This window comes from Rhinatrema bivittatum, chromosome 17, assembly GCF_901001135.1.
Source record: "Rhinatrema bivittatum chromosome 17, aRhiBiv1.1, whole genome shotgun sequence".
In the NCBI taxonomy this organism is placed as follows: domain Eukaryota; kingdom Metazoa; phylum Chordata; class Amphibia; order Gymnophiona; family Rhinatrematidae; genus Rhinatrema; species Rhinatrema bivittatum.
The window spans coordinates 42,239,844-42,256,122 of record NC_042631.1 but is presented as its reverse complement, the minus strand read 5'-3'; the positions used below and the strand labels follow the sequence as shown (position 1 = coordinate 42,256,122).

Sequence of the window (16,279 nt, the reverse complement as noted above, 5' to 3'; positions counted from 1 at the left end):
CAAGTCCCCCCACAAAAACTTTTTTTTTTTTTTTTTAACCAGTGACTAGATCAAGTAGCCACATCCTTGAAAACAGGTAAAAACCAGAACAACAAACAGGACACCACAAATGTACAACAAGAACACCACAAAATGGCAACCGGCCACATGACACTGTGGCGACCGACACAAGACAAAAAACTGCACTATAAAACAACAGAATACGAGCGGACTCCCAGAAGCACCAAGGGCGGGCATCTGGACTGATCCATGGTACTACTGGAACGAAAATTAGCAAAGGTAAGAACCTAATTTTCCTTTCCCAGTACGTACCAGGATCAGTCCAGACAGCTGGGATGTACCCGAGCCGCCTTAACTGGGGTGGGACCCTGAGAGTCCCGCTCGAATCACACTGCTCCCAAAGGACTCTGTAAGAGGGCCACGGACATCAAGTCGATAATGCCTGGAAAAAGTATGCCAGGATTTCCACGTGGCCGCCCTGCAAATCTCTTGACAAGAGACCAAGTGATTCTCCGCCCACGAAGTAGCCTGAGAACGCAGAGAATGAGCCTTGAGCCCAGTGGGAACCGGCTTACCACAGGCAACATACGTAGATAGAATAGCCTCCTTTAACCAGCGTGCAATGGTAGCCTTGGAAGCTGGGAGCCCCTTCCTGGGACCGTTCCACAACACGAAAAGGTGATCCGACTTTCGAAACTCGTTGGTAACTTCCAAATAGCGCAAAAGAATCCGTCGAACATCGAGACGTCTCAAATCCCTACCTTGAGAAGACTGGAGGTCCTCGTCCGAAAAGGAAGGCAATTCCACCGTCTGGTTGACATGAAACGTGGAGACCACCTTCGGCAAGAAGGAAGGGACAGTCCGTAGAGAAACTCCCGACGCCGAGATGCGCAAAAAAGGTTCCCTACAAGAGAGAGCCTGAAGCTCCGAAACCCGGCGAGCCGAAGAAATGGCCACAAGAAAAATCGTCTTGAGAGTCAGATCCTTTAAGGAAGCCGCTTTGATAGGTTCAAACGGCGCCGCACACAAACCACGGAGTACCAAGTTCAAGTTCCAAGACGGACAGGGAAGCCTGACGGGAGGACGCAAGTTTCTAACCCCTCGCAGAAACCGTGCCACATCTGGATGACTCGCAAGGGAAGAGCCTTCGACCTTACCCCTCAAGCAGCCCAGAGCCGCCACCTGAACTCGCAGCGAATTATACGCTAAGCCCTTCTTCAGGCCATCCTGTAAAAACATAAGGATATCCGCCACGGACGAACGTCTGGTCGAGATACCCGCCGTGTCACACCAATCATGGAAGACCTTCCAAACCCTCGCGTAAGCGAGTGTAGTGGAAGACCGACGTGCCCGAAGGAGAGTAGACACCACCGCATCCGAATAACCTCTCTTCTTCAACCGCTTCCTTTCATAAGCCAAGCCGCCAGACAAAAATGATCCGCCAGATCGAAAAATACTGGACCCTGGCGAAGAAGATTGGGAAGATGCCCGAGACGCAGTGGGCCGTCGACCGCCAAGTTGACCAGATCCGCGAACCACGGACGCCGCGGCCATTCCGGAGCCACGAGAATCACCGGACCGTGATGTGACTCTATGCGCCTTAACACTTTCCCTACCAGGGGCCACGGAGGGAACACATAAAGAAGAATGTGACGTGGCCACGGAAGGACCAGTGCGTCCACCCCTTCTGACATGTGCTCTCTCCTCCGGCTGAAGAAGCGCACCGCCTTTGCATTTAGACGGGTCGCCATGAGGTCCAAGCGCGGGGTCCCCCAACACCGCGTGATGAGAGCCATCGCCTCCAACGAGAGCTCCCATTCTCCTGGATCTAGGTGCTGCTGGCTGAGGTAATCCGCCTGAACGTTGTCCACGCCGGCAATGTGGGTGGCCGCGAGACGCTCTATGTGCTGTTCCGCCCAGGACATCAACAGCGCCGCCTCCGTCGCTACTGCTTGGCTTTTCGTGCCGCCTTGTCGATTTATGTACGCCACCGTGGTCGCATTGTCCGACAGAACTCGGACTGCTCGTCCGCGTACCAGTGGTAGGAGGCAACGCAAGGCCAGGCGGACCGCTCTGGTCTCCAATCGGTTGATGGACCAAGTTGCTTGGAGTGCTGACCAGGTGCCCTGGACTGCACGGGACTGGCAGACCGCTCCCCAGCCCGACAGGCTGGCATCCGTTGTCACCACCAACCAGGACGGGGGTTCGAGGTCCACCCCCTGCAATAGATTGTCTGGAGTCAACCACCAAGAGAGACTGGAGCGAGCCGGCTCCAGCAACGGCAATTCGATCCCGTACTCCTCCGAGCGGGGATCCCACCGAGACAGAAGTGCTCTTTGTAACGGACGCATATGCGCAAAAGCCCATTGTACCATCTCCATAGTAGACACCATATGACCAATGACTTGTAAATAATCCCAGACCGTGGGAATCTCGAGCTCCAACAGGCGCCGTACCTGAGTCATGAGATTGAGCATGCGTTGCTGCGGAAGAAAAACCTTGCCCACCAAGGTGTCGAACCGAGCTCCCAGGAACTCCAGGCGTTGGGTCGGCTCGAGTCTGCTCTTCGCAAAGTTGACTACCCAACCCAACTCCTGCAGCTGGTGAACCACTAAGGAGACCGCTCGGGTGCAAGCCGCATGCGACTTCGCTCGGATGAGCCAATCGTTGAGATAAGGATGCACAAGGACGCCTTGGCGGCGGAGGGAAGCCGCTACCACCACGAGAACTTTGGTGAACACCCTCGGCGCGGTGGCCAACCCGAATGGGAGGGCGCAGAACTGGTAGTGGTCCCCCATCACCATGAACCTCAAGTACCTTTGATGCCGTTCTCTTATTCCGATGTGTAGATAGGCCTCTGTCAGGTCCAAAGAAGCCAAAAATTCTCCCTTGTGGACGGCCGCAATAACATTCGGAAGCGAGGCACCCGCAACGCCTTGTTTACTCCTTTGAGATCCAGAATGGGTCGGAAGGTGCCCTCCTTCTTGGGAACCAGGAAGTATATGGAATACCGACCCGTCCGAAGCTGGTCCCGCGGAACTGGAACCACCGCCCCCAGAGCCTGTAGATGAGCGACCGTTTGGGCTATAGCTACTTGTTTTTCTTCCGGGCCGCACGGCGATACCATAAAAAGGTCCCGGAGGGGACGTACAAAATCCAACTCGTAGCCGTACCGAACCACATCGAGGACCCATTGATCCGAAGTAATTTTGACCCACTCCTCCCAGAACCGGGACAGCCGGCCTCCGATAACGGGAACGGAGGAGTGGGCCCGCGCACCTTCATTGTGCGGGCTTGATGGCAGCAAAACCTTGGGAGGAGCCTCCCCGTAGAGGCCTCCTGCCACGAAAGGAAGAAGAAGACCAGGCCTGGGATCTTGTCGCCTGCTGCCGCTGGGAAAAGGAACCCCCTCTTCCCCCACGGAAACGCCTTTGCCCCCGAAAGCGAGTCCTGGCGTTACCAAAGGACCGAGGTTGCCGAGGCTTATCCTCCGGCAGCTTGTAAACTTTGTTGTCACCCAGATCCTTGATGAGCTGATCCAGCTCCTCGCCAAATAGCAACTTGCCCTTAAAGGGGAAGGAACCTAACCTCGCCTTGGAGGTGGCATCCGCCGACCAACGACGGAGCCACAGCAACCTCCTGGCTGAGACCGCCGAGGACATGATGCGAGCCGATGTGCGCAACAAGTCATACAAGGCATCCGCTGTATAAGCAACCGCTGCCTCAACACAATTTGCCTGCTCAGCCTCGCCCGGAGGGAGCTCCTGCATGGTCAGGAGCTGCTGAACCCAGCGGAGGTTGGCCCTCTGCACCAGGCTGCTGCAAGCCGCCGCTCGGACCCCCAGTGCCGCCACATCAAAAATACGCTTTAATAAAACCTCAAGCTTGCGGTCTTGGAGGTCCTTCAACGCTATACCCCCCGTCACGGGGATAGTCGTATGCTTGACCACAGCCGTGACAGCCGAATCTACCGCGGGTGTCTTCAACAGTTCCAATGAATCCTTATGTAAGGGATATAACTTTTCCATGGCTCGGTTCACACGCAGGGAAGCCTCCGGCAGTTCCCATTCCTTCGAGACAATCTGCAAGACCTTGTGATGGAAAGGAAAAGTCTGAGGGGGGGCCCGAAGCCCCGCCATCGCGATATCCCCGGTAGACGAATCCGCCTCCTGAGGCGGCGTCACTAATTCCAGCTCCTGCAGCACGTGGAGAATAAGGGCACTTAACTCCTCCTTAGCAAACAAACGGAGCACCTGAGGGTCATTCCCCTCTACGGACCCCTGCTCGTCCGTCGTCAGCAAATCCGGAGCCCCCGGGGACTCTGGAGCGGCCCCTGTATCGCTCAGGTCCGCAGCTCCTCCCCCCCGCGGGCGAGGAGCCGTAGCCCCGGCAGACCCCCCCCCCCCCCCCCCGGCGGACTCCCCCGGGGCAAGGAAGTCGTTTTGGGCACCTTCGGGGGAGGGGGCACCTCCGGCTCCCAGCCGGATTCTGCCTGTAAAAACGCCTTGTGCATTAAAAGCACAAAATCCGATGAAAACGGCACCGACCTTTTTAAACCTTTCCTCGTGGCATCCGATGAGGGAGGGCTTCGAGGAGACCCCACATCGGGCTGGGAGCGCGGGCTGCGCGCGTCAGGCGAGGGAGGAGGGGAGTCCTCCTCCTCCGAAGCTGAAAAATCATCCTGCCTCGTAGCCAAGATGGCCGCCGCACTCCTCCCCGAGGGAGGAGGGGCCGAAGACCGGCTGCCTGAGGCGCTGCTGTGCCGCGACGCAGAGGGACGAGGAGAGCGGCTGCGGGCAGCGCTCGGCCCCCCCGAGGGTCCCTCACCCCCGGGAATACATCGGGGGCAGAGACCCTCGCGGGAGAGTCGCGCCCCCGCCTCCCCACATGTCCGGCAAGCCGAGGATCGCGGCATCCGAAGATGGAGCGCTGTGCTGTCAGCGAAAAAAGGCGCCAAAAATCTGGTGAGAAGAAATTCGGAACGCGAGCGCGCGCCGGGTGAACTAGCCACCCCCTCCGGGGTCCGAAAGGCACGGGCAGGCTTTGTACGCGGGGTTAAGCAGGGGAGATCACTGCCTGTCCCCAACAGGTCTTAAATGACTCTTCGTTGTAACTTTTTTTTTTTTTTTTTAAACCCCCTTCAGGGTCAAATCCCTGGTATTGGGGGGGGGAGGGTGACCGGCCCACCGGTAAGCTCTCCCCCAGCCACACGGACACTCAATCCCGGGAATAAGAGGAGGGTATTACCCTCCGAGCCTGCCCCACGCTGAACTACAACTTCGCAGCGCCAGACAAACACACAAAGACAAACGGGCAGACAGAGGACAGAAAAGACGAACCAATTGATCTTGTCCCTTGTCTCCCCAATTTTCTTCTTTTTTTTTTTTTTTTCTATTTCCCAGTATCAAGAAACTGACCAGACCAGAACCGCAGGTTATGCCTCTCAATCTGCTGGAGTCAGAGAATATACTGAAGGACCGCAGGAGGCACACCAGTATATCTAGGGGGTGCTTTCAGTTTTCTCTCTGACTCCATCTGCTGGAGGGGAGGCATAACCCAGCTGTCTGGACTGATCCTGGTACGTACTGGGAATCACAATTATTTATAAAGAAATGTGTTGGTTAGCATTTACAGAGGCCACAAGGGGCTTGCCCCAGATTCCAAATTTAAGGTAGGCACTAAACAATGAAATAAATGTTCCCTCTGCCTCCGAGTAAGGATGAAATTGCCCCTGAGGGGCTACAATTATATAAAAGTAAATAAATAAAACAGATATCAAAACCAAAGTTTAAAACAAAAAACCACCAAAGATAATAAAAATGAACATAAACATCACTGTCAATAGTATCCAGTCATCAATGTAAAAATCAATGTGTTCGATTCAATGATTATGTCCAAAAGGCCTGTCTAAAAAAAATGGGCTCTTATTTTTATTATCTTTCTAAATCTTGGCAAGGAGGGGTTCACCTGGAGTTAAGGGGGGAGGTCATTTAACCATTTAGGACTAGCCACAGAACAGTTACTGCCTTGACTTTGAAGCTTTAGTCAGAGTAACCAAACCAAGTAAGGCAAGCAGATACAATCCCAGAAGTCTCAGAACAATCATGCTGCTCATTCCAAAAGTTGACTCAGCTTTACAAAGATACATTTGATCACAAACTCCTTCTTGGTTCTCACCTCAAAGACAGTCTTTGCTGCATAACCTTGCACATCATCTCTGTTAATCACGATCTGAATGACCCGGTACCACACTTCCTCACTCACGTAGTCCCCCGCAATTCGGATTAAGTTTAGAATTGTATCCACATACCAGGTATAATCCACTGCATACTTTTCAGCAAGAATTGCAACCTTCAGCACCTAAGAGAGGAAATATGTAGGCCAAAAATTATTACTTGACAAATAAAAGGCTCTCCCTAATCATGGCTGTGAGCTTAAAAAAAATTGATCACATCATTCCTTCTATATTAGAACTATCAGAACTTTCAAAAATAAAGTCATATACCTATACATCATTCTAGATATCAAAACATTTTTACAGTTTAGAGATAATCACTTCTGGAAGTTAATTATAGATACCATTTTTAAGGGAGGTTTCCACAGTAATGCCATAAAATGAGAAAACTATGGTTTTATGATAATTTTATGGTAACAGATGTTTGCACCATGCTTTGGTATTTAATTATGTGAAGTAAACATTTTAAATATACACACAATTATACAGCATTTTTATTTGAAAGACTGTACAACTAGTTTATTTAGGGGCATGTCCAACAGCAATATTTCCAAGACTAGTTGGACTCCACCCCCTCTCCAAGGAGGATTTCAATGGGATTCAACATTTTAATCCAGATAAATTGTGCCCTGTGATATTTTCAGGGCAATTTTCATTAAGGCGCCTAGTGAAAAGATATGGCTACTTTTGTACCCATGTACCTTTTTGTAAATTTTTAGAAAAGCATGCTGGTGGTTTCTCAAAATGTTCTAAAGGTTATACTGATATAAGTACCCACATATACCTACCCTACCATACCTGAAGCTTGAGTTATGTGCCAGAAAATATGCAAGAATATTTAAACTATATATGCACCTTTTCTTCCCCTCCCCCCCCAATATCACAATTCCAGAAACCCTTCTTTTCAATGCATGTGAAAGCATGCTCAGCCTGAAATGCGCACACACTGTGCTGGCATAAATGTTCAAATAGCTGTCTCTACTTATGAAACTCAAAGTTACACATGTATATCCAAAATAAGCTTTTGAAATCAACCCTCAATGTCCAAAAACAGGAATTTTGTCAAATCAGTTTCTATTAACTCTCATCCTACTACTTGCAGTAATGCAGATCAATGACATCTTCCCAAAAAGTCTCAAAGTGAATTACTGCAGTATCATGAAGTTTCAATCTGTTCAAAAAGTACACAAACAAGACTGACAAAATCTATTTTGAACTATGACAAACATGTTCCCTCACAAAATAAATGACAGTGTAGTTAAGACAAAATTCCTATTTAGTTCTTGCCTCAACCTATAACAGTACCATAATAGGTGACTGACTGCAGCTTAAAGACCCTTTCTTCCAAAAGACAGCATCTGCTGAAAACCATTCTTCAATTTTTCAGTTTTTAACACAAAAATCAGCATTCCAAGGTACCATTCAGCCTCCAACCTTCCATTCCTAAGCCGCACCAGCAAATTACCCCCCACACATTTTTTTTTCTTCATTTCCATCATCTAGCCTTTAGGCATCCACAGTGTTTATCCCATGCCCCTTTGAATTCTCTCACAGTTTTCATTTTCACCACCTCTTCTCGAAGGGCATTCCAGGCATCCGCGAAGAAGTATTTCCTGACATTGGTTCTGAGTCATCATCCCTGGAGTTTCATTTCGTAACCCCTATTTTACTGATTTCTTTCCAATGGAAAAGGTTTGTCGAATGTGCATCACTAAAACCTTTCAGGATCTGAAGGTCTGTGTCATATCTCCCCTGCACCAGAGGGAGATAGGATACCTAAAAGTTATTAATGCTGCACATTCGATGAAACTCCAGGGAGGAAGAAGACTCAGAATCAATGTCAGGAAATATTTCTACCTGGAGAGGATGCCTGGAATGCCCTTCCAGAGGAGATGGTGAAAACGAAAACTGAAGAATTAGCCATAATTCTTTCACACTTAGGCAGGGTACTCTCCTCGACTCATTAAAATGAGCTTCTATCTGTCCAATTCTTAAAAAAGCCTCCACTGACCAAACAATTATAAAACTATCATCCCATTTCATTTATCAGCCAAATCACTGAAAATTCTGTACTCCGGTTCACAAATTTTCTTGATTCTAATGATACATTCGATCAATACCAATTTAGTTTCCATAAATATCACTATACCGAAATAGTTATTCAGCTTTGACACTGACAAGGTTTGGATCGAGGATACTCATTTTACTTAATATTTCAGCAGCTTTCCATACTACTGACCATGGCATTTTTCTATCTAGACTTCACGCTCATGGGATCACAGGCTCTTTTTTCTTGGTTTCCTCGTGCCTCACAAACCGAACACAGCAAGTCAAGGCTGGATCAGAGACATCATCCTGGTTTTTGTTTAGCTCCGGTGTACACCCCAAGGCTCTGCATTATTGGCCACATTCTAATATGTATCTCACTCTGCTATGCAGACTCTTGTCCAGCCTTGGGGTACACTAAGCTTTATGCTGACGACATCAAGTTCTTTTTTCTTCATTTCAAAGACCCACAGACCAAAACTGAAGAATATATTGTATATTGCCTATCCACTATTTAGAACTGGCTCACTCTTAATCTTGCATTGAACATTTCAAAAACTGACATGGTATCATTTTTCTCATTCTTTTACCCCAACTCAAGTCACATTTAAGAATAAAAATATTCCAATGTCAAAAGTAGTACACAATTTAGGCTCTCTTAGATCCTGCCCTTACAATGTGGGAACATATTAAATCTTTGACAATCTTCATTCTTTAAGTTTCAGTTACTATGCAATTTGAAGCTATTACTTGATCCAGATGACTTTCATACAGTATTGCAATCATTGCTCTTCTCCAGCCTGGACTATTGCAATTCACTCTCTCGGTCTCCCTGGTTATATACTTCGTCCACTTCAAACCATCAAAATTCAGTAGCAAGACTTCTTACTGGCCTTCCTCCCCCCCGCGATGACATAACTCTGGTTTTAGAGTCACTACACTGGTTTCCCATTACTTATTGGATTCAATATAAATTGGCAGTTATTCACAACCTTCTTTATAACATCAAATCCTGTTGGATCCCAGCCATTTTGAAAATATATATCCCAAGAGCCTTGAGATCAGCCAAAGTCTGCTTGATGTCCCACTCTTAGAGTAGCACATATTAAAGGAGACTAGGGAGCGAGCAGTTTCAATTGCAGGCCCTTTATTTTGGAATTCCCTCCCTACTGAAATCAGAATAATTAAAGAATCCAAATTTCATATCTGTGTCGGAAAGCCTACGCAAGTTGATCGCATGCATATGACACTATGCAACCCTAAATTTGTTTTTTTGAGTTAATGTGATATCTTGTTAGTTCATTTTTATTTCTTTTACTGGCTGCACCCGGCCACGCATTGCCATAGCTCAGTCTGGTTTAATTTCACAATGCGCATTAGCTCTGCTCCAGCCGTCCCAACTCCCTCCCCCCCTTCCCCGGATGGACTGCCATAGCTCAGTCTGGTTTAATTTCACAATGCGCATTAGCTCTGCTCCAGCCGTCCCAACTCCCTCCCCCCCTTCCCCGGATGGACTGGCTCAGTGACTCTTTTACCCTTTCCTCCTCCTGTGTGTAACTGTCCAGCAGTCCCTCCCCCCCTTCCCCAGCAGCGGAGGAACGGGCTGAGCCGTTTCTCGGAGCGGTGACAGTCTGTCCTTTCCTCCTCCCCTCTGTGACACCCAGCATGTAGCGCAGAGCTCTATGGTCCGCACATGCATGGCCGCCCCAACTCCCTCCCCCCCCTTCCCCGGCAGTGGACGGACTGGCTCGGCGACTCCTTTACCCTTTCCTCCTCCTGTGTGTAACTGTCCGGCAGTCCCTACTCCCTCCCCCCTTCCCCAGTGTCGGAGGAACGGGCCGAGCCGTTTCTCGGAGCAGCGACTTGTCTGTCCTTTCCTCCTCCCCTCTGTGACACCCAGCACGTAGCGCAGAGCTCTATGGTCCGCACATGCGAGGTAGATCTGCTCTCTACTGCGCATTTGCGGTCCGGTCAGAGGCCATTTATATTGTAGATAGCGTGTGTTGCTTTAACGTCCAACAGATGGCACTGTTTTCCCCCAAAAACATGGTTTTACCTGTCACAGGTGTGACATCTATATAATACAGGTATATAAAAACACATGCGTATTCGAATGCAACGTTGTGTCAAAATTTCAAAGCAATCTGTGAAGAACTTTCGGAGATTTAAGATTTTGAACAAACGAACATTTACATTTTTATTTATATAGATTATGTATTTTAATCATTGGGTTATGTTCTCTGTACTCTGCCCTGAATGTACGAAGGGCAGGTAACAAATGTTTTAAAAATAAAATAAAGGAAATAAAAATGTAGCTCTTCCAAACAGCATTCAGCACATAGCTATCCTCTGGAATGAAACCTAACTCCCCTGCCAATTGACTATTACAATTTACTAGGTACTCGTTTGGAAAATTGTAGATCCCCCCCCCCCCACCCACCTCCTGACAACCCATGCCTGGTACCCTATACTCCCCTACCACCTAGATGGCTAATACAATGTTCAGCACAAATGCACTGAGGCTACTAGAATCTTCCTTACTCTCCTATACCTTCACCTCCTACTTTTATAGAATTTGAATGTCCGCACTACCTTTCCTCCACTAATATCTCGTACCAGATATTCTCTTTTTTTTTTTTTAATTCTTTATTACTTTTTCAAAATGTTTACAATAAACAAAACATTTAAGAAATCTCATAATGACTGAGTCCTTAACAAGAAACAGGAAACTTTTTTTCAACCTAACATTAAGCATACAATTCAGTCATTATTATACTTAAGGAAATTCAAGTGAGTCTCAAGATATTTGAACGGATTATAGAAAAAACATTAGTCAAGGAAAAATGCATTGTCAATACTCTACTAATCATATAAGCCGATCATTTTCCTGCTAGGAGATCCCTAAGACCTACTGGCTCTGTGAATGTGTAGGTATTCCCCTCTAACTTAACAGTGCACTTGCATGGATATTTTAAAATAAAATATCCACCTTTATCTATTACTTCTTTCCTATAAGATAGGAATTTCTTTCTGCGTAATTGAGTCATCTTAACTAGATCTGGAAAGATCCATACTCTTTCCCCATAGAAAGTACTTAATCGATTTCGAAAAAAGGATTTCAAAACGTTTTCCTTATCAGTTGCAAAAGCAAACTGAATTAATAATGTTCCTCGTTCAACAACCAAGTCTTGTTGAGACTTTTGCAGTAAATCAGATAAGTTTATAGAACTATTTTGAACTACCTCTATTTCTAATTTTTCCTTTTTTCTTTAGCGCTTTCTACAAGTTGTTCTTCTCTTAACACTTTCTTCATGATCCCCAAATAAAAAGCTTTCACTATACAGATATTCTCTTTACAATGTTTATTGATGCTTCCTTTATCTCTCCTTAGTCAATTGCCCCATGTTCATAGAATAGGATGGGAAGCCTTGCGAATTTAAAATATGAAACTAAATATACTTCCAGGACGACTCCAGAAGATACTGCGAGCCTTTTAGGTTTCGGCTTCCACAGCCCTTGCACTCTTTCCAAAAGCAAAGTACCTGAAGGTGTATGCCACACCACCACATCCAATAAATTTGTAACAGATTTGGTAAACAGGTAACTATTTTAAAACACGAGCCAATAAGGCATATAAGCAGCTAGCTGTAAGTAGAATAATTACAGTGTCTTGAGGATCACTGACAAATATAAAATAAACCAATATAGACTACCTTAGAAATTTTTAAAACATTAACCAAATTAAGATGCACTGGGGGGAGGGGGGGGGAACTATCCAGTTTTTAAGTACCATATGTATAACTATCTACCTGTTGGAGAGATGTATGCGAGCATTCATTGCAAAGAGTTCCTAGCCATAAAAGAAGAGTGATCTCTGGAGGTTACAGTGGCAGACCTGAAGAAGCTAGGGGAGACAGAAGGATTCAGAGGAGATTTTCAAAGACAGAAACATTTCCACTTCGGAGATGCTGGCTCCACTGAAATTTTAGAAACCAATGAGTTTGTCTCACAGTGAGAAAGACATGAGAAAGGATCAGTGACTACCACCAACATATGGCCTAAAAACGAGTGGCTGCAACTCATCTTTGCTGGGAAAGTGACAATTTTCCTCTTCAAGCTGTTGCTCTGTATGAAGAGGTACACAGGAGAAAATCCCAATACTCCTTAAAGGACCAGCTCCAGAGATCTGGCCCAGTCCATATTAAGCCTTATAGCAGCAAGGACTTTGGCCCAGAGCTGGTTCCCTAGAGAGGAAATATCTAAGACCCGGGAAGGGAGGAGGCAGAAGGAAGGGAAGGAAAAAGAAGAGGAGGAAGGCTAGCACTGCTCAGGTTTAATGTGCATTGTGAACTTTGTTTTGAAACTGCTAAGGTAAAAGCAGGACTGTTTCTATTTTGATTTTTCTGTCTGTAATCAATAAAAGTTTGAGAGAATTGCCAGAGTCCAGCCTGGTTCTGTCCTCTGGCAGCCAAAAAACTACTTAGTGTGTCAGTTCAGGGATTTCTGCACTAAACCTTGTACAGGCAGAGAACTATGCCAAAAAGGTTTAGGTCGGCCATTATAGTTGGTGATTCAGTTATTAGAAATGTAGATAGCAGGGTGGATGGCGGACGAGAGGACCGCCTGGTAACTTGCCTGCCTAGTGCGAAGGTGGCAGACTTCACACGTCACCTAAATAGGATTATAGTCCGTGCTGGGGAGGAGCCGGCTGTGGTGGTACGTGTGGGTACCAAAGACATAGGAAAATGTGCGAGAGGTTCTGGAAGCCAAATTTAGGATTTTTGGTAGAAAGCTAAAATCCAGAACCTCCAGGATGGCATTCTCTGAATGCTTCCTGTTCCACGTGCAGGGTCCCCCAGAGGCAGGCAGAGCTCCAGAGTTTCAATGTGTGGATGAGACAGGGAAGAGGGATTCAGTTTTGTAAGGAACTAGGGAAACTTTTGGGGAGAGACTTTTCCGAAAGGATGGGCTCCACCTTAACCAGAGTGGAACCAAGCTGCTAGCACTAACTTTTAAAAAGGAGATAGAACAGCTTTTAAAATAGAACAAGGGGGAAAGCCGACAGTCACTCAGTAGTGCATGGTTTGGAGAAATGTATCCTTGAAGGATACTAATGAAACAGGAGAGGTTAGGGCATCCCAACACAGAGGTTCCAATAAAAGCAAACGCAGTCCATGTGCCTATATGTAAAAAATCACTGAAGTTAAAGATTTCCAAATTATCCCTAACAAATGAAAAGCAGGTTGTTAATACAAACAAAACACACACTTTGAAATGTCTGTATGCCAATGCCATAAGTCTAAGAAGTAAGATGGGAGAGTTACAGTGTATAGCAGTAAATGATGAGATTGACAATTGGCTTCTGGAGACTTGGTGGAAGGAGGATAACCAATGGGATAGTGCTATATCAGGGTACAAATTATATCGCAATGATAGGGAGGGTTGGGGTGTGGCACTTTATGTCCGGGAGGGTATAAAGTCCAACAGGATAAAGATCATACAAGAGACTAAATGCTCAGAAGAATCAATATGGGTAGAAATCCCATGTGTGTTGTTGGGTAAGAGTAAAGTGAAAGGAGTATACTACCATCCACCTCCCCAAAATGGTCAGACAGATGATGAAATGCTAAGAGCAATCAGGGAAGATAACCAGTTTGGCAGTGCAATAATAATGGGAGATTTCAATTACCCTAATATTGACTGGGTAAATGTAACATCGGGACTTGCTAGAGACAAAGTTCCTGGATGTAATAAATGATTGCTCCATGGAACAATTGGTTCAGGAACCAACAAGAGAGTGAGCTATTTTAGATCTAAATTCTTAGTGGAACGCAGGATTTGGTGAGAGAGGTAACGGTGGTGGGGCCACTTGGCAATAGTGATCATAATATGATCAAATTTAAAATAATAACTGGAAGGGGGGCAATAAGTAAATCTACAGCTCTAACACTAAACTTTCAAAAGGGAAACTTTGATAAAATGAGGAAAATAGAAAAAAACTGAAAGGTGCAGCTACAAAGGTTAAAAGCATTCAACAGGTATGGACATTGTTTAAAAATACAAATCAGACACATTCCATGCCATTAAGAAAGGTGGAAGGAAGGCAAAACAATTACTGGCATGGTTAAAATGTGAGATGAAAGAGGCTATTTTAGCCAAAAAACATCTTTCAAAAATTGGAAGAAGGATCCATCTGAAGAAAATAGGATAAAACATAAGCATTGTCAAGTTAAGTGTAAAACATTGATAAGACAGGCAAAGAGAGAATTTGAAATGAAATTGGCCATAGATCAAATTGTTAATTATGTTATTACCCCCTTATATCTTAATCCAAGTTAATTCGACCTGTTCATTGTAAGACATTTACTTGTCATTGTTGTTATTGTTTAAAATGTAAACCAAATTGATCAATAATTTTGTTATTGGAAAGTCGGTATAGAAAAATGCTAAATAAATAGAGGCAAAAACTCATAATAAAAACTTTTAAAAATATATCCGAAGCAAGAAACCTGTGAGGGAGTCAGTTGGACCATTAGATGACTGAGGGGTTAAAGGGACTCTTAGGGAAGATAAGGGCATTGCAGAAAGACTAAATGAATTCTTTGCTTCAGTGTTTACTAATCAGGATGTTGGGGAGATACCAGTTCCAGAGATGATTTTCAAGGGTGATGAGTCAGACGAACTGAACGAAATCACTGTGAACCTGGAAGATGTAGTAGGCCAGATTGATAAACTAAAGAGTAGCAAATCACCTGGACCGGATGGTATACACTCCAGGGTTCTAAAGGAACTCAAAAATGAAATTTCTGATCTATTAGTTAAAATTTGTAACCTATCATTGAAATCATCCATTGTTCCTGAAGACTGGAGGGTGGCCAATGTAACCCCAATATTTAAAAAGGGCTCCATGGGTGATCCGAGAAACTATAAACCCAGATCACCCTGACTTCAGTGCCGGGAAAAATAGTGGAAACTATTCTAAAGATCAAAATAGTAGAGCATATAGAAAGGCATGGGTTATGGAACACAGTCAACATGGATTTACCCAAGGGAAGTCTTGCCTAACAAATCTGCTTTATTTTTTTTGAAGGGGTTAATAAACATGTGGATAAAGGTGAACCAGTAGATGTAGTGTATTTGGATTTTTAGAAGGCGTTTGACAAAGTCCCTCATGAGAGGCTTCTAAGAAAGCTAAAAAGTCATGGGCTAGGAGTCCTTTCATGGATTACAAACTGGTTAAAAGACAGGAAACAGAGAGAAGGATTAAATGGTCAATTTTCACAGTGGAAAAGGGTAAATATTGGAGTGCCCCAGGGATCTGGAAAGGAATATGACGAGTGAGGTTATCAAATTTGCAGATGATACAAAATTATTCAGAGAAGTTAAATCACAAGCGGATTGTGATACATTACAGGAGGACCTAGCAAGACTGGAAGACTGGGCATCCAAGTGGCAGATGGAAGTTTATGTGGACCAGTGCAAGGTGATGCATATAGAGAAAAATAACCCATGCTATAGTTACACAATGTTAGGATCCATATTAGGAGCTACTACCAAAGAAAAAGATATAGGCATGATAGTGGATAACACATTGAAATCGCCGGTTCAGTGTGCTGCGGCAGTCAAAAAGTAAACATTCTGTTGGGAATTATTAGGGAATGATGAATAAAATGGAAAATGAAATAATGCCTCTAACGCTCCATGGTGAGACGGCACCTTGAATACTGTGTACAATTCTGGTTGCTGCAACTCAAAAAAGATATAGTTGTGAAGGAGAAGGTACAGAGAAGGGCAACTGAAATGATAAAGGGGATGGAACAGCTCCCCTATGAGGAAAGGCTGAAGAGGTTAGGGCTGTTCAGTTTGGAGAAGAGACGGCTGAGGGGGGATATGATAGAGGTCTTTAAGATCATGAGAGGTCTTGAACGAGTAGATGTGACTCGGTTATTTACACTTTCGGATAATAGGACTAGGGGCATTCCATGAAGTTAGCAAGTA

At 45.5% G+C, this 16,279-nt stretch overlaps 1 protein-coding gene across 1 annotated transcript in view; it reads right to left on the bottom strand.

Annotated features, from left to right (window-relative positions):
• The window catches only part of AP2A2 (adaptor related protein complex 2 subunit alpha 2), a 373,009-nt gene that overhangs the window by 117,699 nt on the left and 239,031 nt on the right, over positions 1-16,279 (bottom strand). Inside the window, 1 exon segment of the mRNA XM_029582982.1 lies at positions 6,178-6,360. Within this exon segment, the coding sequence (XP_029438842.1) occupies positions 6,178-6,360 (183 nt within the window).